The sequence below is a fragment of the Capricornis sumatraensis genome, chromosome 16, assembly GCF_032405125.1.
Source record: "Capricornis sumatraensis isolate serow.1 chromosome 16, serow.2, whole genome shotgun sequence".
NCBI classification, from domain to species: domain Eukaryota; kingdom Metazoa; phylum Chordata; class Mammalia; order Artiodactyla; family Bovidae; genus Capricornis; species Capricornis sumatraensis.
This window is the reverse complement of record NC_091084.1, coordinates 55,501,917-55,525,196: the sequence shown is the minus strand read 5'-3', so window position 1 is coordinate 55,525,196 and position 23,280 is coordinate 55,501,917. Positions and strand designations below refer to the sequence as shown.

Genomic DNA, 23,280 nt, shown 5'->3' with positions numbered 1-23,280 from the left:
ACTGGGCTTAGGACCTCACGTCAAACACATACAATAAGGCAGATTTGATGGTGAGTGACTCAGGGCTAGGTACTAGAAGGCAGTAGGGCTTCTCTCTATCTGTCTTGGGCTCCCTCTCTCTCTCCTTGGTGACTGGCTTACTCTGGAGAATCCTGGTGAGCATCACTTGACAGCGTGATGGAGAGGCCCACATGCAGGGCTCTGAAGCCTTCTGCCAGCAGCCACTCGAGAGAGCTTGGGAGTGATTCCCCACTCTAGGCTTTGAAACTGTTCCCACTGGAGCAAGTCAGCGGCCTCCTCCTGAGTGAACTGAGCAGGAACACCTAGGTGCTTCCAGCTCTCTGGTGACAAACTTGACCACTCATCAGTCATAGATCTTTCACACCAAACTTCTCTGCAAGAGGGATAACTAACTTTGATTCAGGCAGTGGATTGGGAGAGCAGGGTTTTAGCTTGAGGGTGGTGGGTGTGCAGGGCTTGACCAAGGAGGTGACCTTTGGATGATCAAATTGAGGAGACAAAGCATCCTGGGAAAGATATCAACAGGTCCCAAGACACAGCAGGTGGGAGAGCTGAAAGAGTGAGAATCACCCCGCCATCCACAGAGATGCGAACTTAATAAATCCTTACTGCCTTCAGCCACTAAAGTCTGAAGTGGTTCAATACTAGCAATAGAAAACTGCAGTGGGCAGGTACTTCTCTCCTGGAAAATCTAGTCCTTCCTCAATGACCCTGCTTACCTGCCACTTCCCCCCTCTTCCCTTGATGGAAACCATCACTTCCCCTCTCAACCCCACTGCACTTGATTCCCCGCTCTCTTGGGACCCTATTGCTCCTAACTCCTAGGGTCAGAACAGGCCATCAAGAGATGCTGAGTACATTTATGGCCTGCCTGCTAATTACTCCTACTCCCCAGCACTCCTCACAGGATGGGGAATGGTTAACCATCTCATAATATTATCTATTCCACGCACAAACCCAAGTTAGGTACTGTAATTCTTATTTCCCTGATAACAAACCTGAGGTTGAAAGGGGATGGGTCTTGGCCAGGGTTACTGAACCTAAATTTACATCCACAGAATTTCTCCCCACTCCCCCCACCCCCAGCACCCCATTTGTACTTATTGCTGTGATTAGCTTCTAGAGGGAAAGAACTTGCTTTCCCACTCCAGATGTGGGCATTCATAGTACTGGTCCTACCCTATCATCCTGTCTGATCATTCATGACACATATCCCAGAGCCAGTGACCCAGAATTTTCTTTATCAGAGGCTTGTCCCCATCTGCCCTGCTTGCAGACACTGACCATTCACTCCTCATGTTCCTTCTCTCCCTGGTCTGCTCTGTGTCTGCACATAGCCTCCCCCTTGTCTCCCACAGAACAGGGCAGAGGTGGTAAGTTGGAGCTGACTGGCCAGGGAGGAAGGAGTAACATGCCATACTCTGGCCCATCTGACCTACCATCTGGGAAGGGGACACGGAGCAGCAGGGCTGCAGGGCCAGGCTGGGACACAATGGGAGGCTCCCAGCTGGGGAGAAGGGTGGAGGAAGAGAAGGCTGAAACAGAATTCTTTCACTGATGAATTGACATTTATGGAGCTCCCTTCTGTGTCAAAGTCAGGGCTGAAGTTACAAAGGAGGAATAGCGGCTGACTCATGGAGCTCTCAGCCAATGTGACATCACAGCTGAGGTCAGAGGTCATCTTAGTCCCTGGGGGAAACTGAGACCCAGAGAGAAGGTGAAGAGGTCTGCCATGGTCATTCAGCCAGTGATAGAGCTACAGTCTCCTTCTGCACTTTCCGGCCCCTCTGGCTGCCACTCTGGGGCTCAGAGGACTCAGAAACTTGAAGGTGCCAGGATAAGTCAGGGGGTTGCGGCCTCGCCCTCCTCTCCAGCTCAGGGAGGGAGGAGATGGGACAGGCAGAATGCAGGATGGGGGAGCTTGTAGCAGCTGGGGCTGCTTCTGTGCTGTCACTCAAGGCAGAGGCAGAGAAACCTGCTAACTGGAGCTGCTCTTGTCCTGCCCATTGAGCGACAGGACCACAGAGGACGGAGACACAGACATCATCCTCTCCCACTTCTCAGGTGGGCAGAATGAAGGGGAGGGCCCACTACAGAGGAGTCAGTGCAGGAGAGCAAGTCACCTATGCCAGAGTCCGGTCTCCTCTGCCAAGGAGCCAGCTGTGACCCAAGGCCTGGCGTGGGGTGGAGATGCAGGAGTCAGGGAAGGCTCTGGAGATGTGTTCAACAGACACCTCCAGGAAGCCTTCTGGGATCACAGAACCTTCCTCCATCCTCCCTAATGCCAGCACTGCCCTTTGGAGGAGCCCCTTCTCTGGGGAGGTGTTCAGCAGATCTCCAAGTGTTGGTCTCTGGGGACGTTGTACTTGAGCTTGTGGGCTTCGAAGAGGTTTTCCAGCTCCTTCATGTAGCGCTGGTGCAGCCTGTCCACCTCCTCCTGGGAGGGATGTGATGTCTTCTGCACTTCGATGGGCTTCCCCACTGCAAGACACAGAGGTGAGTGGTGGCTCAGAGCCAGAACCACTGAAGGCACAGGGACCCTCGGGGTTCCCACCACAATGGTCATCTGAGCAGGTAAGCACTCTTTCTCCTTCCCTTTCAATTCTATTTTGAGTCATAGATTCTGAGATGTTAGGGCAACTCCAAGATTCTGATATATTAACAATATCACCAGCTGGTGTTTTAATGCACCAGTTTTAATGCATTTTAATGCATTATCTCTTAAGTCATCCTAACAATCCTAAGAAGATAGAACCTGCTATTATTCCTATTTGACAGCTGAGGCATTGAGACTCGGGGAGGTTGAGTAAATTGGTCAGGGTCACTTAGGAAGAATCAGTGACTGGTTGTAAGCCCTGAGGTTGTGCTCTTAGCCTCATGGACACGTGGATCTGGGAGTCTCACATCCCATGAGTGGAAGTGTCTGTATGTCTGAGAGGAGGTGGCCCACAGCCCAAGTGTCTTCTACCTCCTCTCCTTCCGCTACAGTGCCCCCCATTCTAGGGAGGACACGGGAGGACCTATCAACCTCCTTCCTCAAGTTCTGCCTGGCTCAGAAAGCAGCTGTCCTGTCTTCTTCTCTTGAGAATGGTTCTGGAAGCATCCGTTGTGAATTATATTCAAGAAAATATTGCCAGACAACCCAGGGAAAGTCATGGTGTAGAGGGTTGGCCAAGTCTGGATTCAACTAAGAAATGACTGGGTGAGTGGAGATGAAAAGACCTCACTCTACAAGCTTTGCCATTGAAACCTAGTTGGAATCCAAGACAAAGCAAATGAGACAATCAAATAGCTGAAAAGATGGTGCAAAATCCATGCACTAAGGCCCATGCCCATTATTTACAGGGAAATCCCTCAGGCTCTCCTTCACAGCCTGCTGATTGCTACTTTACACACAATACTATCAGACCTGGAATGCCCTTCCCTTGTATCCACTTTTCCAATAAGCCTTACAAGATCCTCCTGTCAGAATTAAACCCTCCTCTCTAGCATCATAAAAAACGAAGTAGACCCTGATCAAACCTCAACTTTATATCAAGGACAGGGTGATCTTTTGGAAGTGATTTACCTTCTCTGAGTCTCAGTTTGCCTTTAGTAAAATGGTGATAATAATCACTGCCTACAAGGTTGTTGGGAAAACTAAGCTGCTGCATGTAAGCAGTCAGTGCAGTACCTGACACACAGCAGGTGCCCAGTAATCAGTAGAGGTAACTGTTTGTTTGTTTTGTCTCAGTTAGATTTCCCATCCCAGACTTTCTTTCATCAGGGTTATCTGCCTGTGTATCTGTTTCACACTCTGGAACGTGAACTCCGTGAAATTCAATGATGTCTTTGGCTCATGTCTAGTCCCCTTTGCAACACCAGCTTGAGCCCCTGACTGTGTAGCCCTTTCCTCTCCCACCCTGAGTCTAGGCTCACCCACGGTGATGATGGGCCGGCGGTAGGGCATAAGACCAAAGCTGTACTGGAAGACTCCACGGCCATAGAAGAGCGGGATGGAGACTCTTACAATCTTCTGAAGTCGGTCCTGGAACCAGCGCACCCAGGAGCCAGGAGAGTTCTCAACCTGCTTAAATATGTCATTCTCCCCAAAGGAGAAGATTGGCACCAGAGCTGCCCTAGAGGGAGACAGGAGAGAGGGCGTGTGGAGGGGCAAGAAGCTGGCCACATAGCCTGCAGCAGGGACCTAGTGAGCAGGAACTGGAGCAGAGGACAAAGCCCTGGGACAAAAGTAGGAGGCCCTGGGTGTTCTCCAGACCCGCCACAGACTTGCTTTGTGATTTTAGGCAGGTCAGTGCTCCTCTCTGGACCATAGCTTCCCAGTTACACCATGACAGAACAGAATGCTTCAGAGAGCCCTTCCAGGCATAAAACATGCAAACTTTCTGGAAAAATTTCTTCTTCCCAGTTAGCTTGTATTCTTCACAGATGCTTCAAGGTAAGAGAACACCTCTAAGCTATGCCCCAAACACCATTCTCCCAAATGCCCTAGACTCAGATGTAATGCAAGTTTTCAGTAATATGACCCTTGACCCTATTCCCTTTCATCACCAAATCTCCCTTCTAGAATCTTCTCTGGCTATTTAGGAATGAGACAGTACATGGATCACCAACACAGAATCTTCACTGTCAATGGATTGTGACTCTTCCTGCCAAAATAGGATGTGTATTCATCTGTGCTGTCTTCCCACCAAAACACAATCCTTGCCAATCTCCAGTTGAACCCAGAGCCCTCTTCCCAATACCCGTGCATCAGGGCGAGCCTGATGAAGCCCTTGCGGTTCCGCAGCACCAGCTTGTAGCCTCCAGGCCTGGAATCCAGTGCCTCCTGGACGCCCCCAACAATGATGGCCATGAGGTTACCGCCTCCTTCCCTGCTCAGAATGTGAGCAGCGCTCTCCTTGTCTACTGGGACCAGCCCTGGGGAGAGAGAAAGGCGGTTAGGTATGGGGTGAAGGGGCAGGGACCATGGGCAGAGATGTGGGCTAGGCTCCACTCCAGTTCCCAACTGTGAGTTCCCTGAGGACTGGGACTGAGCCCTTCAGGTCTTCCCAACCCCCAACTGAGTGGATCACTAAGCACAGAGCTGTGGGAAGTGCTTCCTTGAATCTAGCCTCCTTCTCCACTACACATTCACCTGGAAGAAGTACAGAAGTGTTGACAGCCCTCTGTAAAATCGCTCCTCCATGCCTGCAGCCCTCACCCAACTGGGTTACTCAGGGTTGGGAAAACTCACCCCCTGACATGATATAATCCCTGAAGAAAGGAGTCCAGAACCACAAGTTCAGCATCATCAGATGTGGGCGGATGCCAGGGAAGAGTGAGGAAAACCCAGTGCTCTCTGTGCACAGATTGGTAAAAGCTCCGGTGGCCAGAACCCCGTGGGGGTGGAAGCCAGCGAGGTAGTTCCGGGAGGGGTCCAGATGGGCAGTCTTGACCAGCTGCAGGGACAACAATCTGCTGAATTGGAGCTGCACCTCATACCATTCTGCAAGCACCAGTGTGATCTTGGGCAGCTTGCTTCCCCTCTCTGAGCCTCTAGTTCTTAGGAAGATGGAGATATACATGTGAATGCACCCAGGGAGATCCTGCTGCCACCCAAGTCCCAGACTTGCTGTGAGCTTCAGACAAATTGTCTCCCTCTCCAGCTTTCAATGTATTAAATGTGGACATTTGACCCTGCCCTGCCTACATTCTGCTGAGAATCTCAGGTCTGTGAGTTCCCTGGAATTACCAAGACTACAGGACAGGATAATCATAATTGGCATAGTTCATACACCATCAAGGGCCACACACAGGGCTGCCACTCAAACAACCCTGTTCTAACCAAATTCCCTATGAGAAAACTCAGCACATAGGACCTGGGAGTGAGAATTCGCTAGCTATATCAGGATCATGGAAAAAGCAAGAGAGTTTCAGAAAAACATCTATTTCTGCTTTATTGACTATGCCAAAGACTTTGACTGTGTGGATCACAATAATCTGTGGAAAATTCTGAAAGAGATGGGAATACCAGACCACCTGACCTGCCTCTTGAGAAATCTGTATGCAGATCAGGAAGCAACAGTTAGAACTGGACATGGAACAACAGACTGGTTCCAAACAGGAAAAGGAGTACGTCAATGCTGTATATTGTCACCCTGCTTATTTAACTTATATGCAGAGTACATCATAAGAAACGCTGGACTGGAAGAAACACAAGCTGAAATCAAGATTGCCGGGAGAAATATCAGTAACCTCAGATATGCAGATGACACTACCCTTTATGGCAGAAAGTGAAGGGGAGCTAAAAAGCCTCTTGATGAAAGTGAAAGAGGAGAGCGAAAAAGTTGGCCTAAAGCTCAATATTCAGAAAACAAAGATCATGGCATCCGGTCCCATCACTTCATGGCAAATAGATGGTGAAACAATGGAAACAGTGTCAGACTTTTTTTTTTGGGGGGGGGGGCTCCAAAATTACTGCAGATGGTGACTGCAGCCGTGAAATTAAAAGACACTTACTCCTTGGAAGAAAAGTTGTGACCAACCTAGATAGTATATTAAAAAGCAGAGACATTACTTTGCCTACTAAGGTCCATCTAGTTAAGGCTATGATTTTTCCTGTGGTCATGTACAGATGTGAGAGTTGGAGTGTGAAGAAGGCTGAATGCTAAAGAATTGATGCTTTTGAACTGTGGTGTTGGAGAAGACTCTTGAGAGTCCCCTTGGACTGCAAGGAGATCCAACCTGTCCATTCTGAAGGAGATCAGCCCTGGGTGTTCTTTGGAAGGACTGATGCTAAAGCTGAAGCTCCAGTACTTTGGCCACCTCATGAGAAGAGTTGAGTCATTGGAAAAGACTGATGCTGGGAGGGATTGGGGGCAGGAGGAGAAGGGGACGACAGAGGATGAGATGGCTGGATGGCATCACTGACTCGACGGACGTGAGTCTGAATGAACTCCGGGAGTTGGTGATGGACAGGGAGGCCTGGTGTGCTGTGATTCATGGGGTCGCAAAGAGTTGGACATGACTGAGCAACTGAACTGAACTGAATCGAACTGAAGGAGTTTGCAGACCTGGAGGCTGGCCTTAGTCCTGTTTACCCCTCTGTGCAATTCAAGTGTCTCCCTGATGGCTCTCTGTTCCCCCTGTCAGACCTTCATTACCATCTATCCACCTCTTCCCCTCGCTATTGACAGCTCTTCCCAGGTCTGGTTGGTCCTGCAGCACAGAAGGTGCACCAGAAACCACCAGACATTGTAGAAGGAGTGAGAGAGGAGAGCTGTTCATCACCAGCAGCTTCCAGGCAAAGTGGGATGAGGACAGAGGGGCAGAACTGAGTTAACAGATGTCGCTCCTGGACTTCCCTGGTGGTCCAATGGTTAAGAATCTGCTTGCCAGTGCAGGGGACATGTGTTCAATTCCTGGTCCGGGAAGATTCCACATGCTGGGATGCAACTAAGCCTGTGTGCCACAACTACTGAGCTCACAAGCCGCAACCACAGAAGCCCGCGTGCCTAGAGCCCATGCTGCATAACAAGAGAGAAACCCAGTGAGAAAGCCACCGCAATGAGAAACTCACGCACCTCAACGAAGAGTAATCTCCACTATCCGCAACTAGAGAAAGCCCACACACAGCAACAAAGACTCAGCACAGCTGAACAGAAAATAATTTTAAAAACATAATGCTGCTCCCACCAGTTACTGGACAGGCTTCAGTGTGCAAAGATAACTGCCAGTGATTCTGTGTGTCACCACCCCCTTCCCTACTCTGCCAGGAAATTCAGGGCCCACCCTTTACAGAGCCCTGGGCTCTGGGAGGCACAGCCTTTAGACTCAGAGGCCCTGAGGCCCCTGACCCAAGCCCTAAGCCCCTGGCAGGAAGCTCCCTGACAAGACTACCCAGGCTCGTAATTTGCACTTCCGGGTGCAGGCAGTCCATTCCGCTCAGGCTCAGCTTTGGCACCATGAAAGGTCATCAAGTCAACAAGCTGAAATCTTCAGCACTGGCCCTGAGGATGTTTGTTACCTTCAGGCCCCAGAGGCCTGGCCGCCCATCTCAGAGCAGGGGCCCAAGAGATAGCACTGGAGGTGGACCCAAGGGACAGCATTGGAAGTCTGAGCCTATCTGCCCTACCGCAGCTGAACCGTCCCAGCTTGTCCTGTCCTTGACCTGGACTTGATCTCTGCAAACTCCCTCCCCCACTCTGCCCTCTGGTTACCCTTGACCCTTTGCAGAAAGTCTGAGGGGACCTTAGGTGGAGTCACCATCACTTCACAGATAAAGGCAAACTTCTTTCACTCATGCAGTGGGAATTTATTGAATGTGAAAATAAGGAAGGTGAAGGTGAAGGTGAAGTCGCTCAGTCGTGTCCGACTCTTTGTGACCCCGTGGACTGTAGCCTACTAGGCTTCTCTGTCCATGGGATTTTCCAGGCAAGAGTACTGGAGTGGGTTACCATTTCCTTCTCCAGAGGATCTTCCCAACCCAGGGATTGAACCCGGGTCTCCAGCATTGCAGGCAGATGCTTTAACCTCTGAGCCACCAGGGAAGCCCCCGAAAATAAGGACAAGAGAGATATTTCTGGTTATTCTCATTGGGAAAGGAGTTTCCTTAGGAACCCATCTCAGCATGTTTCTTTAAAAACATACCTGACTCCCCATACTGAAGTATTTTATGAATTCTCTTTCTCAGCTAGTGGGAAAATAATTTTGTTACAACCCCTTAAAGACAATGAAGCAATATCTACCAGTATTAAAATGTAACTGACCTTTTTAAGCCAGCAACTCCACTGCCTAGGAATTTAGCTACAGAATTTCTCACACTTGTGCAAAACGGCATCTGAACACGATTATTAACTGAAATTCACCCCCTCTTTGGTAATACCAAAACTTGGCATCCAGTCAAATGTACATCAACAGAGCCTGTTTAGACAAATTATGAAATACTTCCTTGTGGGCCACTGTGTAGCCATAGGGACATACAATGCAACTCTTCCTGTCCTGATAGGGGAAAACGGCCACGATTGCTCATCAGATGGAAAAGCAAAGGGCAAGACTATGTATGCAGAATGTCACCAGCTGTGACGGGGGAACAGCAGAGGGAGACAGGTCCTCCTGGGGGAATATGCCCGATTCTCCACCATTAGCTCTTCAGTTCAGTTCAGTCGCTCAGTCGTGTCCGACTCTTTGCGACCCCATGAATCGCAGCACGCCAGGCCTCCCTGTCCATCACCAACTCCCGGAGTTCACTCAGACTCATGTCCTTCGAATCGGTGATACCATCCAGCCATCTTATCCTCTGTCGTCCCCTTCTCCTCCTGCCCCCAATCCCTCCCAGCATCAGAGTCTTTTCCAATGAGTCAACCCTTCCCATGAGGTGGCCAAAGTATTGGAGTTTCAGCTTTAGTATCAGTCCTTCCAATGAACACCCAGGACTGATTTCCTTTAGAATGTACTGGTTAGATCTCCTTGCAGTCCAAGGGACTCTCAAGAGTCTTCTCCAACACCACAGTTCAAAAGCATCAATTCTTCGGCACTCAGCTTTCTTCACAGTCCAACTTTCACATCCATACATGACCACTGGAAAAACCATAGCCTTGACAAATGGACCTTTGTTGGCAAAGTAAGGTCTCTGCTTTTCAATATGCTATCTAAGTTGGTCATAACTTTCCTTCCAAGGAGTAAATGTCTTGTAATTTCATGGCTGCAGTCACCATCTGCAGTGATTTTGGAGCCCCCAAAAATAAAGTCTGACACTGTTTCCACACCTATTTGCCATGAAGTGATGAGACCAGATGCCATGATCTTTGTTTTCTGAATGTTCAGCTTTAAGCCAACTTTTTCAGTCTCCTCTTTCACTTTCATCAAGAGGCTTTTTAGTTTCTCTTCTCTTTCTGCCATAAGGGTAGTGTCATCTGCATATCTGAGGTTATTGATATTTCTCCTGGAAATTTTGGTTCCAGCTTGTGCTTCCTCCAGTCCAGCGTTTCTCATGATGTACTCTGCATATAATTAAATAAGCAGGGTGACAATATACAGCCTTGACATACTCCTTTTCCTATTTGGAACAAGTCTGTTGTTCCATGTCCAGTTCTAACTGTTGCTTCCTCACCTACATACAGATTTCTCAAGAGGCAGGTTAGGTGGTCTGGTATTCCCATCTCTTTCAGAATTTTCCACAGTTTGTTGTGATCCACACAGTCAAAGTCTTTGGCATAGTCAATAAAGCAGAAATAGGTGTTTTTCTGGAACTCTGTTGCTTTTTCCATGATCCAGCGGATGTTGGCAATTTGATCTCTGGTTCCTCTGCCTTTTCTAAAACCAGCCTGAACATCTGGAAGTTCATGGTTCACATATTGCTGAAGCCTGGCTTGGAGAATTTTGAGCATTACTTTACTAGCATGTGAGATGAGTGCAATTGCACAGTAGTTTGAGCATTCTTTGGCATTGCCTTTCTTTGGAATTGGAATGGAAACTGACCTTTTCCAGTCCTGTGGCCACTGCTAAGTTTTCCAAATTTGCTGGCATATTGAGTGCAGCACTTTCACAGCATCCTCTTCCAGGATTTGAAATAGCTCAACTGGAATTTCACCACCTCCACTAGGTTTGCTCATAGTGATGCTTTCTAAAGCCCACTTGACTTCACATTCCAGGATGTATGGCTCTAGATGAGTGATCACACCATCGTGATTATCCGAGTTGTGAAGATCCTTTTTGTTCAGTTCTTCTATATATTCTTGCCACCTCTTCTTAATATCTTCTGCCTCTGTTAGGTCCATACCATTTCTGTCCTTTATCGAGCCCATCTTTGCATGAAATGTTCCCTTGGTATCTCTAATTTTCTTGAAGAGATCTCTAGTCTTTCCCATTCTGTTGTTTTCCTCTATTTCTTTGCATTGACTGCTGAGGAAGACTCTCTTATCTCTCCTTGCTATTCTTTAGAACTCTGCACTGAGATGCTTATATCTTTCCTTTACTCCTTTGCTTTTCACTTCGCTTCTTTTCACAGCTATTTGTAAGGCCTCCTTAGACAGCCATTTTGCTTTTTTGCATTTCTTTTTCTTGGGGATGGTCTTGATCCCTGTCTCCTGTACAATGTCATGAACCTCCGTACATAGTTCATCAGGCACTCTATCAGATCTAGTCCCTTAAATCTATTTCTCACTTCCACTGTATAATCATAAGGGATTTGATTGAGGTCATACCTGAATGTTCTAGTGGTTTTCCCTACTTTCTTCAATTTAAGTCTGAATTTGGCAATGAGGAATTCGTGATCTGAGCCACAGTCAGCTTCTGGTCTTGTTTTTGCTGACTGTATAGAGCTTCTCCATCTTTTGCTGCAAGGAATATAATCAATCTGATTTCGATGTTGATCATCTGGTGATGTCCATGTGTAGAGTCTTCTCTTGTGTTGTTGGAAGAGGGTATCTGCTATGACCAGTGCGTTCTCTTGGCAAAAGAAAGTTGCCAAATGCGTTCTCTTGGCAAAAAAATTAGCTCTTTAGGAAGCCCAAATGTTGCACTTAGAAAGATCCAATGCTCAGAAATATAATAGTTTCCCAACTTTTCTTGAAATTCTCCCAATAGACCCTAGCTCATAAAATCAGTAAGAGCTGAAGGCAGCTCAGAAACACAGGCTAATTTGACACAGAGTACAGAGGCTTATGAATGGGTGGGAGCTCCAGCTGAGTGCGGACTCCTTACCTGGGAACCCCTACCTCCTAGCCATCATAAGATCCCTTCCAGCCCTGTGCTGTAGAAGTGTGTGGAAGAATTGGAGGGTCGCCTGGGAAGTGCAGCGGTCCAGACTCTGGGGCCATAGCCCCACCCCTGCAGGCTCCCAGGCCAGGACAAGCAAGTCAAAGTGCTCATCAGCCCGCCCTCTGCTGGCCACTAGGTGGTATTGCCTGCCTTCTGTAGGTGGTAATGCCAAAGGCCTGATGTAGGCAAGGGTCCTGAACACTGTGCAGGTAAATTCTGCAGTGTCCAGTGTGCCACCATTGTCACTAGTGTCAGGGCTGAGAAATCCTCTCTGGGGGAGAAGCAGGAGAGTGGTGGATAAGACAGGCACAGAATCATTTTCTGCAACTGGCAGAAACTCCTGGTGCAAAGGAGGCCCTTTGGAGGCCCCAGGATGGCAGGAAGACAGCCCACTGGAGAGCTTTCAGTTGAAGACTTCATTTCTGTGGAATAGCTTGCACTGGTCTCCCTTACATGTGCGTGCTAAGTCGCTTCCGTCGAGTCTGACTCTTTGCGACCCCATGGACTGGAGCTCACCAAGCTCCTCTGTACATGGGATTCTTCAGGCAAAAATACTGAAGTGAGCTGCCATGCCCTCCTACAGGGATCTTTCCAGCTCAAGGATTGAACCCACGTCTTTTGCATTTCCTGCATTGACAGGTGGGTTCTTTACCACTAGTGCCACCTGGGAAGCCCACTGGTCTCCCTTATCTTATCCTTAAAAACCTCTCCAACTTCATCCCCAGTGTACCTTCTGCTTTAGTCACACTAATGCTCAGAAACCATGCCCTGGTCAGCTTCTGGGCCTGTACATGTGCTTCCCTTCCCAGGCCAGCTTTCCTTCTCTGCTGGACTTGGGATTCAGTTCACAGTGTGGAGTGAGACCACAGGGACAGAATCCACAAAGAGAGCCAGAAAGCTCGACTTGAGGCCAGAAACTACTTATGGCTTTTCCTTGGCTTGGTAGCTGATGTCACAACACTTTCCCATGGAAACTCTGGCTTTTCTGGCACAGAAGAGCAATCCCTGGTCTGGGAAGAAGACAGAGAGAGAAGGGAATTCATAATCTGAAAGTCGAGAGATTCTGGGGTGAGGATGAGGGACTCTGCCTGTGGCAGGCCCATGGCTCCTCTAAGGCCCCAGCAAACCCTACTAGCTTCTGCTGACAAGGTCCCAGGAGGGCACCTTGCAGAGGAAGCAGATATGGGGCCTGGGAAGACCACCCCCCAACCTGGTCCCTTCAGGTCGGCTCAGCACTGTCCACTCACTCTCCTGTTTCCAGAGGAGGCCTACTTGTCCCTGCTGGCACCTCTCTGTGTCCCTATCACCTTCCCCATTCTATCTGGTCAATAAATCATCCTCGCCCAGCTGCTTACATCTAAGACTTTAGTCTGTCTGGGATTCAGGAAAGGAGTCAAAGGTCAGTTCACTCAAATCAAGGATCCTGTTCCATTCAGGTCTGAACTTTGGGTCCAGGGTCAAGTGTCCAAATGGCCATCAGGTGCCCTCAGTCAGAAAGTCAGAGATTCAAAAGAACTCAGGTGTCAGGGATCGGTGTGATCACTGGATACAGTATCCAGGATACATTCAGAATGCGGCAAGTCCTTGTCCAAGGATGCATAACGTACCAGAGTGAGAGGCAGGTTAGAGAACCTAGAACAAGTTCCTTGTCCTCCCCCCGTCCCTCTAGACTGACAATGGACAAACTTTAATCCAGTAGAAGAACTTTGTATGTGACCTCAATCACATCCTGTTCCTTTCTAGGGGTTAGTCTCCTCATCTTATGAAGTGTGGGGCTAGGCGATCTCTTAGAACCTTAAGTTTATAACTTGCACCCCTAAGCATGGCTGCTAAGGGCTTTACATCTATAAGATACCTAAGGTGTGCCACAATATATGGCTCACAGAGCTCCTTCAAATTCTGCTCATTCATCCACCCATCTGCATAGTGGCCCTACATCCTGGCCAGACAGAAGCTGACTCCTCCCCAGGCCACAGAGTGGTGGAAGCCCAGCTCCTGCCTCCCAGCCCAGTATTTGCTCACTGCACAGAAGATCACACTTCCCATGGACGTGTGGGAGACTACAGTCCTGACCACACCCCAGCCACCCCATTACTCACCGAGATGGGGAAATAGTCCTTCATGTACCTCCATATGACACAGCGCCTTAAGGCCTCGCTGCGCCTGCCCCCACGCCACGGCTTGGATAGATCCAGGTACCACCAGACTGCATATAGGACACTGAAGATCCAGAATCTTGTGAACAGGAGGCCTATGAAGACAGCAATGCAGATCTGGGCTGGGAAGGGAAGCAGGAAGATGAGCGGTCAGAGGAATGAAGGAACAAGCTCTCCTCCAAACTAGCAGCACTGTCCTATCCAGCCCTCGCCCAAGGAGGAAGGGGTGAGACTCTCTTGACTTCAAGGAGGAAAGAATGCAGCCTGTCCATGTCACACTAGGAGCCTAGATTTGAAGCCAGGTAGACCCGGAGAAGGCAATGGCACCCCACTCCAGTACTGTTGCCTGGAAAATCCTGTGGACGGAGGAGCCTGGTAGGCTGCAGCCCATGGGGTCGCTAAGAGTCGGACACGACTGAGCGACTTCACTTTCACTTTTCACTTTCATGCACTGGAGAAGGCAATGGCAACCCACTCCAGTGTTCTTGCCTGGAGAGTCCCAGTGATAGCGGAGCCTGGTGGGCTGGTCTATAGGGTCGCACAGAGTCGGACACGACTGAAGCAATTTAGCAGCAGCAGCAGCAGACCCAACTCCACACTAAGTTTTCCCCACTGTACCAGGCTGCTTATTCGTTCCAGTTTTACCCCTGCACCCCCATTTCTGTCCAGGTAAGTAGTCTGTATTCACTGGGTGCTCAATAAATGCCTGGGAGAGAAGTGACTAGATTAACACTTTCTAATGTACACCCTTCAGGACCCCAGAGAAACAGGAGAAATGCTTTCTGCCCAGCCCTCTCTCTGCCCACTCACTGCCCATCTGTCTATTTATAAATCCTGCCAGATCCCCCCTCTAATTAAAGTCCTTCCATGACTTTCTCATGACTTTAAAAACAACCCATGTAGCTCAGCCTGGTATTCAGATTCTGCATAGCTAGATGACCCCCATCTTGCTCCAGCCTCATTCACCCATATGGACCCTATACTCTGGCCACATGAAATTGTTCAGTGTATCTACATGGAGAGATGATGTTCCTTCAGTCTCTTAGCTTTTGATCATGCTATTTCCTCTGACCACCTTGCCCTTTGCTGCTGAAGGAGGGAGGAAGGAAGAGGCCAACCTGTGGCTGGCCCATGGGTCAGGGATACAGCATGGCTATGACCTGGTCAAGTGAGGAAAGACCTTCTTACCTCAGTCTTTTACTGCAGGCTAACCCTGGCTTCATCTCAGGGTCGGGAGGTCTGAGGGGCTGACCCTAACCTAATGCAAATGGAGCATCATTCTCAGAGAATATTCCTCCTACCCCATCCCATTCCTTCTCCTCAATACCATGCACTCATGCTGTTAAAATGTCAGCCTCCAGTTGTACTGAATGTGAAAGCAGAGTAGACTGGGTCTGTCACTCCTGGCCGGCTTCCAGGAAGAGGACTTTGACCCAATATGAACAGTAGTAAAATTCATAAACCAGAGGAAATAGGTTGGAACTCACATAACACTGAGCACGTATAATGTGCCAAGCATTGGTGGTTCAGTCGTGTATAACAGAGAGAAATTCCTGCCTTCACGGAGCTGACTTTCCACAGTATTGTGTTTAGGGCAATTTGTTTTGTTTTTTAAATTTCTATGGTGGTAAAATATATGTAACTTATACTTGGTCATCTGAACCATTTTTAAGTGTACAGCTCAGCGACGCTACATTCATTCACTTTGACCGTCATGATTATCCATTTTCAGAACTCTTTTCATTTTCCCAAACTGAACCTCTGTACCCATTAAACAAAAATGCCCATGTCTCCCTCCTCTAGCCCCTGCTAATCACCATTCTCTTTTCTATCTCTGTGAATTTGATTGGTCTACGAACCTCACAAAAGAGGAATCAAGTATTTGTGTGTATGTGTGTGACTATCTTTATCTCACTTTGCACAGTGTCCTCAAGATTCATCCTTGTCATTGCGTGTTCCAGAAATCCCTTTCTTTTGATGGCTGAATAATATTCCATTGTGCTATTTGCAACATTTTTCATCCTTTCATCCATCAATGGACTGATGGACATCTAGGTTGCTTCTACACTCCTTGTGGGTTGATCACTTTTCTGTTTGCCTTAAATATTTTTTAATAAAGACCCTGAATGGGAAAGTTGTAGAAGAGTGGGAATAAAATGCCACCATTTTCATGAAAAAGAACATGTCCACCCTGGTAGATGCTCATGCCTAGAGGATGGAAGGATGCTTGCAGATCTGGAGGGAGGAGGCAGATGCCCGGAGACAAGGATGGCTTGGCGGTTGACTTAGATTTTTAAGTGTTGTTTTTTTTTAATGCAAATATTTAAGGTAAAAAAAATTATAAAGAATGTCAGCTAAGACTGTCTACCTTGGGGCAAAATCAAAGGTCTACATGGGTTGCTCCCACTTTCAGAAAACCACTTCTAGGGACTTCCAGACCAGGGAAGTAAACTTTTGATTTTGCCCTAAGGTAGAGGGTCCTAGTTGACTAGTCTAAGAGTCCCTGGTCTGGAAGTTCCTAGAAGTGGTTTTCTGAAAGTGGGAATAACCCATGTACACTTTTGATTTTGCCCCAAGGTAATGGCACCCCACTCCAGTACTCTTGCCTGGAAAATCCCATGGACGGAGGAGCCTGGTAGGCTGCAGTCTATGGGGTCGCGAAGAGTCGGACACGACTAAGCAACTTCACTTTCACTTTTCACTTTCATGCATTGGAGAAGGAAATGGCAACCCACTCCAGTGTTCTTGCCTGGAGAATCCCAGGGACGGCGGAGCCTGGTGGGCTGCTGTCTATAGGGTCGCACAGAGTCAGACACGACTGAAGCAACTTAGCAGCAGCAGCAGCAGACAGTCCTAGCTGACATTCTTTATAATTTTTTTTTTACATTAAATATTTGGATTTTAAAAAAACACTTAAAAATCTAAGTCAACTGCCGAGCCATCCTTGTCTCCAGGTATCTTCCTCCTCCCTCCAGATCTGCAAGCATCCTTCCATCCTCTAGGCATGAGCATCTACCAGAGTGGACATGTTCTTTTTCATGAAAATGGTGGCATTTTATTCCCACTCTTCTACAACTTTCCCATTCAGGGTCTTTATTAAAAAATATTTAAGGCAAACAGAAAAGTGATCAACCCACAAGGAGTGTAGAAGCAACCTAGATGTCCATCAGTCCATTGATGGATGAAAGGATGAAAAATGTTGCAAATAGCACAATGGAATATTATTCAGCCATCAAAAGAAAGGGATTTCTGGAACACGCAACGACAAGGATGAATCTTGAGGACATTGTGTGAAGTGAGATAAAGATAGTCACACACAAATACTTGATGATTCCTCTTTTGTGAGGTTCATAGACCAATCAAATTCATAGAGACAGAAAAGAGAATGGTGATTGGCAGGGGCTAGAGGAGGGAGACATGGGCGTTTTTGTTTAATGGGTACAGAGGTTCAGTTTGGGAAAATGAAAAGAGTTCTGAAAATGGATAATCATGACGGTCAAAGTGAATGAATGTAGCGTCACTGAGCTGTACACTTAAAAATGGTTCAGATGGCCAAGTATAAGTTACATATATTTTACCATCATGCCTTCCAATGCAGGGAGCATGTGGGTTCAATCTCTGGTCAGGGAGCTAAGATTTCACATGTCTCAGGGGCTAAAAATCCAAAAAACTTAAAAAAGAAGCAATGTTATAACAAATTCAATAAAGACTTTAAATGGTCCACATCAAAAAAATTTTTTTCTTCAAAAGAAAAAGAAAACTGCTTGTAGAGAATAAAACTGAGTTGTTAGTAGTGACTCCCTGGAGGGAATTCCCTGGCAGTCCAGTGGTTAGGACTCTACTTTTACTGCTGCTTTCATATAAGCCTTGCCACTAGAGGCAAATTATATATATATATATATATATATATATATATATATATATATGCCTCTACAAATATATATATATATATATATATATATATATATATATATATATATATGTAGTGGCTCCCTAGAGAGTAGGACTTCCAGATGTTCAAGCTGGTTTTAGAAAAGACAGAAGAACCAGAAATCTAATTGCCAACATCCACTGGATCATCAAAAAAGCAAGAGAGTTCCAGGAAAACATCTATTTCTGCTTTATTGACTATGCCAAAGCCTCTGACTGTGTGGATCACAATAAACTGTGGAAAATTCTAAAAGAGATGGGAATACCAGACCACCTAACCTGCCTCTTGAGAAATCTGTATGCAGGTCAGGAAGCAACAGTTAGAACTGGACATGGAACAACAGACTGGTTCCAAATAGGAAAAGAAATATGTCAAGGCTGTATATTGTCACCCTGCTTATTGAACTTATATGCAGAGTACATCATGAGAAACACTGGGCTGGAAGAAGCACAAGCTGGAATCAAGATTGCCAGGAGAAATATCAATAACTTCAGATATGCAGATGACACCACCCTTGTGGCAGAAAATGAAGAGGAACTAAAAAGCCTCTTGAAGAAAGTGAAAGAGGAGAGTGAAAAAGTTGGCTTAAAGCTCAACATTCAGAAAAGAAGATCATGGCATCTGGTCCCATCACTTCATGGGAAATAGATGGGGAAACAGTGGAAACAGTGTCAGACTTTATTTTTGGGGACTCCAAAATCACTGCAGATGGTGACTGCAGCCAGCCATGAAATTAAAAGACGCTTACTCCTTGGAAGGCAAGTTATGACCAACCGAGACAACATATTAAAAAGCAGAGACATTACTTTGCCAACAAAAGTCCATCTTGTCAAGGCTACGGTTTTTCCAGTGGTCATGTATGGATGAGAGAGTTGGACTGTAAAGAAAGCTGAGTGCCAAAGAATTGATGCTTTTGAACTATGGTGTTGGAGAAGACTCTTAAGGGTCCCTTGGACTGCAAGGAGATCCAACCAGTCCATCCTAAAGGAGATCAGTCCTGAGTGTACATTGGAAGGACTGATGTTGAAGCTGAAACTCCAATGCTTTGGCCACCTGATGCGAAGAGCTGACTCATTTGAAAAGACCTTGATGCTGGGAAAGATTGAGGCCAGGAGGAGAAGGGGACGACAAAGGCTGAGATGGTTGGATGGCATCACTGACTCAATGGAGATGAGTTTGAGTAAACTCTGGGAGTTGGTGATGGACAGGGAGGCCTGGCATGCTGTGGTCCATGGGGTCCTGAAGAGTCGAACATGACTGAGTGACTGAACTGAACTGAAGAGCATAGGATTTGGGGAAGTCTTTCACTTGTAGGATACACATTCTGTTTGGAAGTGTTACAACAGCACATGCTGGCTTTTGCAACTAACGTACCATGTTAAGGTTAGGAAAAACCCACTCAAGAGGCCCTTGCACTTAGAAAGAACTCCTCACCATCCACATCACCCTTAACTCCTATCAGCAGGCAAAACCAAACTTGGTGATCTTTTCATTCCCTAAGGAAGGGAGACCTCTACCTTCTCTCATAACACCAAGAAGGAAATATGTAAAACCCCACTTTACAGAGGTCCAGAGAGGGTATGCAAATTGACTGAACTCACACAGAAAGTTAGTCAGATGGGACAAGACATTTATCAACAAATGTTAGTGGACACCAACTCTTCTAGGAGCTGGAGATTCAGCTGAGAACAAGACCAACTGTTTGAAGGGAGTTTACCTTCCTGTGTGAGTGTGTGAGCTACAGAGGAGAGGAAAAGAAACAGTAAACAAGAAACCAACTGGAAAGTATTTGTTTCTGGGCCCTGAGTCCTTGGTGACACGTCCTTGTTAAACTTTCTGGCTACTACTTTGCCCCTCTCCCAAATGCTTGCTCTATATCCAGTGTGAACCAGCTGTTCACCGTATGGCCAGCATTTACTGGCCCACTGGAAGCCCTTACTAAATCCTGCCTTGTGGACCCATCTCCTGAGTATCTTTGGAAAGGGTCCCTTCTCTCCACCCACTGGAAGCTTCCCTAGATCTAGGTAAGTAATCTTTATTTTAACAACCAGATTGAAAATATTTTGTATACTTTCTGGCTCTATGGGGCAACTTGGAGGATATTACATAGGCCTGTAATCATTTAAATTATGCAAGAATTTAAAATGTAAAAACTATTCTTGGGCTGTACAAGTGCAAAAAAACAGTGGGCTGGATTTGACCCATGCCACATAAACTGGGGACCCCTGATATAGCCTGGACATCTAGGGCACTCAGCTTCCCCCTATATGTACTCCCTGCCATCCGTCTATCCCCCGTACTCCAAACACAGCAGATCCATAGGCTTCAAGCACTGGGACCTGTACTGCACAGACTGAACCTTGTCCCTCCCATTCCTAAAGCATTCCTGGGGCTCCCCTTTTTCCCCAGGGTAAGGGACAAGGTACAAGCTCCTGCTCCCAGCACCAGCTGGCCCAGATCTCTCTTCTCAATTGTCCTCGCTCTAGCTCCAGGCCGAGGGCTGCTCGACCTCCCTGTGCTCTTCCTGATGGTCCCAGGTCTTGGGCTGAGCTGGGGGTGGATGAGGGCAGATAGACACACTCGTGCTGGCAAAGCTCCACCAAGGCCAGGTGAGCAAGATGTCCCTCATCCCCCCACCCCCACCCCCACCCTGTGATCCTCAGGCATCAGCCTACCTGCTTCTGGGCCCCCAGGACCCTTCCTCCAGGAGCCAAGGGACTTGTCCCCTGCCCTGGGGTACCCCCTGCTCCACACCTCCTCCCACACCTCAGCCCTCTCTCAACCCTCTGCCTCCTTCCCTTTCATCCTTTGGCAGCACAGGAGCCCAGACCTACAGCCTTGCACATCTAAGGCACTCAGCTTCCCTGCTCATCTGTGTGATGGGGGTAACTAGGGAGAAGGCAATAGCACCCTACTCCAGTACTCTTGCCTGGAAAATCACATGGACGGAGGAGCCTGGTAGGCTGCAGTCCATGGGGTCGCGAAGAGTCAGAGGCGACTGAACGACTTCACTTTCGCGCATTAGAGAAGGAAATGGCAACCCACTCCAGTGTTCTTGCCTGGAGAATCCCAGGGACGGGGGAGCTTGGTGGGCTGCCGTCCATTGGGTCACACAGAGTCGGACACGACTAAAGTGACTTGGCAGTAGCAGCAGGGACATTTAAAATGTCCCAACAACCTTTAGAGCAGAGACACAAGTCAGTCATCAAGGATGCCAGTGGTAAGGAGCTGGTTTTCTTGCTTTCCTGGGGATAAATGCTTTAGCTGCAAAATTTGGGGGAAGTTCTAAGGGAGGACATGGAGTATACATATGGTACCTGCGTGCATGTGTGTGTGCATGCATGTTTGTGTGTGAGTGTGTGAAATGGCTGTTGACCATTTCAGAGCCTGTACAGAGTCTGTCCATATTTTATCCCCAGTCTAGTAGGGTCTGTCCACAGGCTGGACACTAGCTCTTGGGGGAGCCGTTCCTAACTAGTATGGTGCCAGCAGATGAGATGAAGAATCCCATGGTCTCTTGTCCCCCCAGCCCAGCCCGCCTTACCCAGGACTGCAAAGGAGAAAATCCACTGCAGAACCACAAAGGTCTGCAGTCTGCGCTCCCACGGCACGGACAGGGGTGCGAACTTCACCATGCCGTCTCCTCGGTTGACTCCACAGGTTTCTCCGAGTTCTGCTGTGGTCTGAGGCACCTACTGGTTTTGTTGCTGCCAGAGGTTGAGTAAGCATTAGTGGTCTGGGAGGAGGGTGCCCCACCCACCCAGGCCCAGCCTAATGCCTCCCTGCCCTCACCTTGGCAGGAATCTGTTTCCTGGGAGAAACCTTTGAACCCACCTGCCCTGGAGTCAGCTAAAGGAAGGAGGAAGGGAAGGACATTCACCTCCTCAGGCAATATTCTTGGCTAGAAAATCCCGTGGACAGAGGGGCCTTGGGGGCCACAGTCCATGGTGTCACAAAGAGTCAGACACAACTTAGGGGACACACGTCACAATATCCAGCAAAAGAACAACAAAGAAACCACAGGAAGAAAATAATAATGCTAAAGGTAGAAATGAATGAGAGGTTTGGAAAAAAACAGCTCTAATGAATAAATTAAATTTTTAGTTTTCTAAAAAAAGGATGAAAGAAAACATACTGCTAGCTAATGTAATCAAGAATAAAAGGGACAAATCACAGATACACGATGTAAGAAAGAAAGGACAGTGGAGATATAATTGAAATAGAAGAAATTTTAAAAATCAAAAGGAGTTCCCTAGTGTCCTAGTGCTTAGGATTCAATGCTGTCACTGCTGTGACCCAAGTTCAATCCCTGGTCAGGGAATTGAGATTTCACAAGCTGTGTCGAGTGCCAAAAAATAAATAAAGAAAATCAATAAAAATCAAAAGAAACTACTTTGCAAACTTTAATGCAAAAACATTTGCATGTTTAGATACAATTGACTGTTTCCTAAGGAAATACAATTTACCAAACAAGCCAATTAATGATAGAAAACTTAAGCAGATGAATTTCCATAGAAGAAACAGAGAACATTACCAACGAATTTCCCCGCCACCACACACATACACACAAATCAGCTCCAGAAAGGTTCATAGAAGTTAGCCAAATCTGTAAAGATAGGGACCTCTGATGCACCATAAATTGTTTGCAATGCTTTTAAAATGAAGAAAAACTTACAATTTCTTTCTTCTATAGCAAGTATTACATTAATATTTAAACTCAATTTTGTACAAAACAGCATGAAAAAGAGAACTATAGACTGAATTACTTTATTAAAGCAAACTATTTGAATAAAATGGGTTTCCCAGGTGCTGCTGCTGCTGCTGCTGCTGCTGCTAAGTCACTTCAGTCGTGTCCGACTCTTTGTGACCCCATAGACGGTAGCCCACCAGGCTCCCCCATCCCTGGGATTCTCCAGGCAAGAACACTGGAGTGGGTTGCCATTTCCTTCTCCAATGCATGAAAGTGAAAAGTGAAAGTAAAATCGCTCAGTCGTGTCCGACTCTTCACGACCCCATGGACTGTAGCCCACCAGGCTCATCCGTCCATGGGATTTTCCAGGCAAGAGTACTGAAGTGGGGTGCCATCACCTTCTCCATCCCAGGTGGCTCAGTGGTAAAGAATCTGCCTGCCAACTCAAGAGACACAGGAGACAAGGGTTCAATCCCTGGGTTGGGAATATCCCCTGGAGGAAGAAATGGCAAACCACTCCAGTATTCTTGCCTGGAAAATAGAAATATTATACTCGAAAACATTAGGAAACAATCTAACATCACGTCACCATATACCATGAACAGGTAGGATTAGGGAAACCATTAATATATTATATCAGATTAACAGATTTAGGAAGATAATCATATGGTTATTTCCATAGATGCTGAAAAAGCTCCTGATCAAAACTCCCCACACAGTGAAATTTATGAGTGATTTCT

At 47.2% G+C, this 23,280-nt stretch overlaps 1 protein-coding gene across 1 annotated transcript; it reads right to left on the bottom strand.

The window, feature by feature from the left end:
• Window positions 1-2,347: 2,347 nt before the first annotated feature.
• Window positions 2,348-21,485, bottom strand: LOC138092857 (2-acylglycerol O-acyltransferase 2-like). The gene is made up of 6 exons (XM_068988913.1): window positions 21,395-21,485; window positions 13,863-14,041; window positions 5,258-5,462; window positions 4,767-4,941; window positions 3,940-4,139; window positions 2,348-2,502 (listed from the first exon to the last, which is right to left on the bottom strand). Exons 1-6 carry the CDS (start codon window positions 21,483-21,485, stop codon window positions 2,348-2,350), a joined length of 1,005 nt encoding a protein of 334 aa, XP_068845014.1.
• Window positions 21,486-23,280: the final 1,795 nt, after the last annotated feature.

Excerpts from the sequence above, each read along its gene's own strand:
- LOC138092857 (XM_068988913.1), bottom strand. The coding sequence starts at position 21,485 with ATGGTGAAGTTCGCACCCCTGTCCGTGCCGTGGGAGCGCAGACTGCAG. Across the intron at positions 5,463-13,862 it reads AGGACTATTTCCCCATCTCG|CTGGTCAAGACTGCCCATCT; the intron begins GTGAGTAATGGG and ends TTGTCCCTGCAG. Across the intron at positions 4,942-5,257 it reads GGATTATATCATGTCAGGGG|GGCTGGTCCCAGTAGACAAG; the intron begins GTGAGTTTTCCC and ends CTCTCTCCCCAG.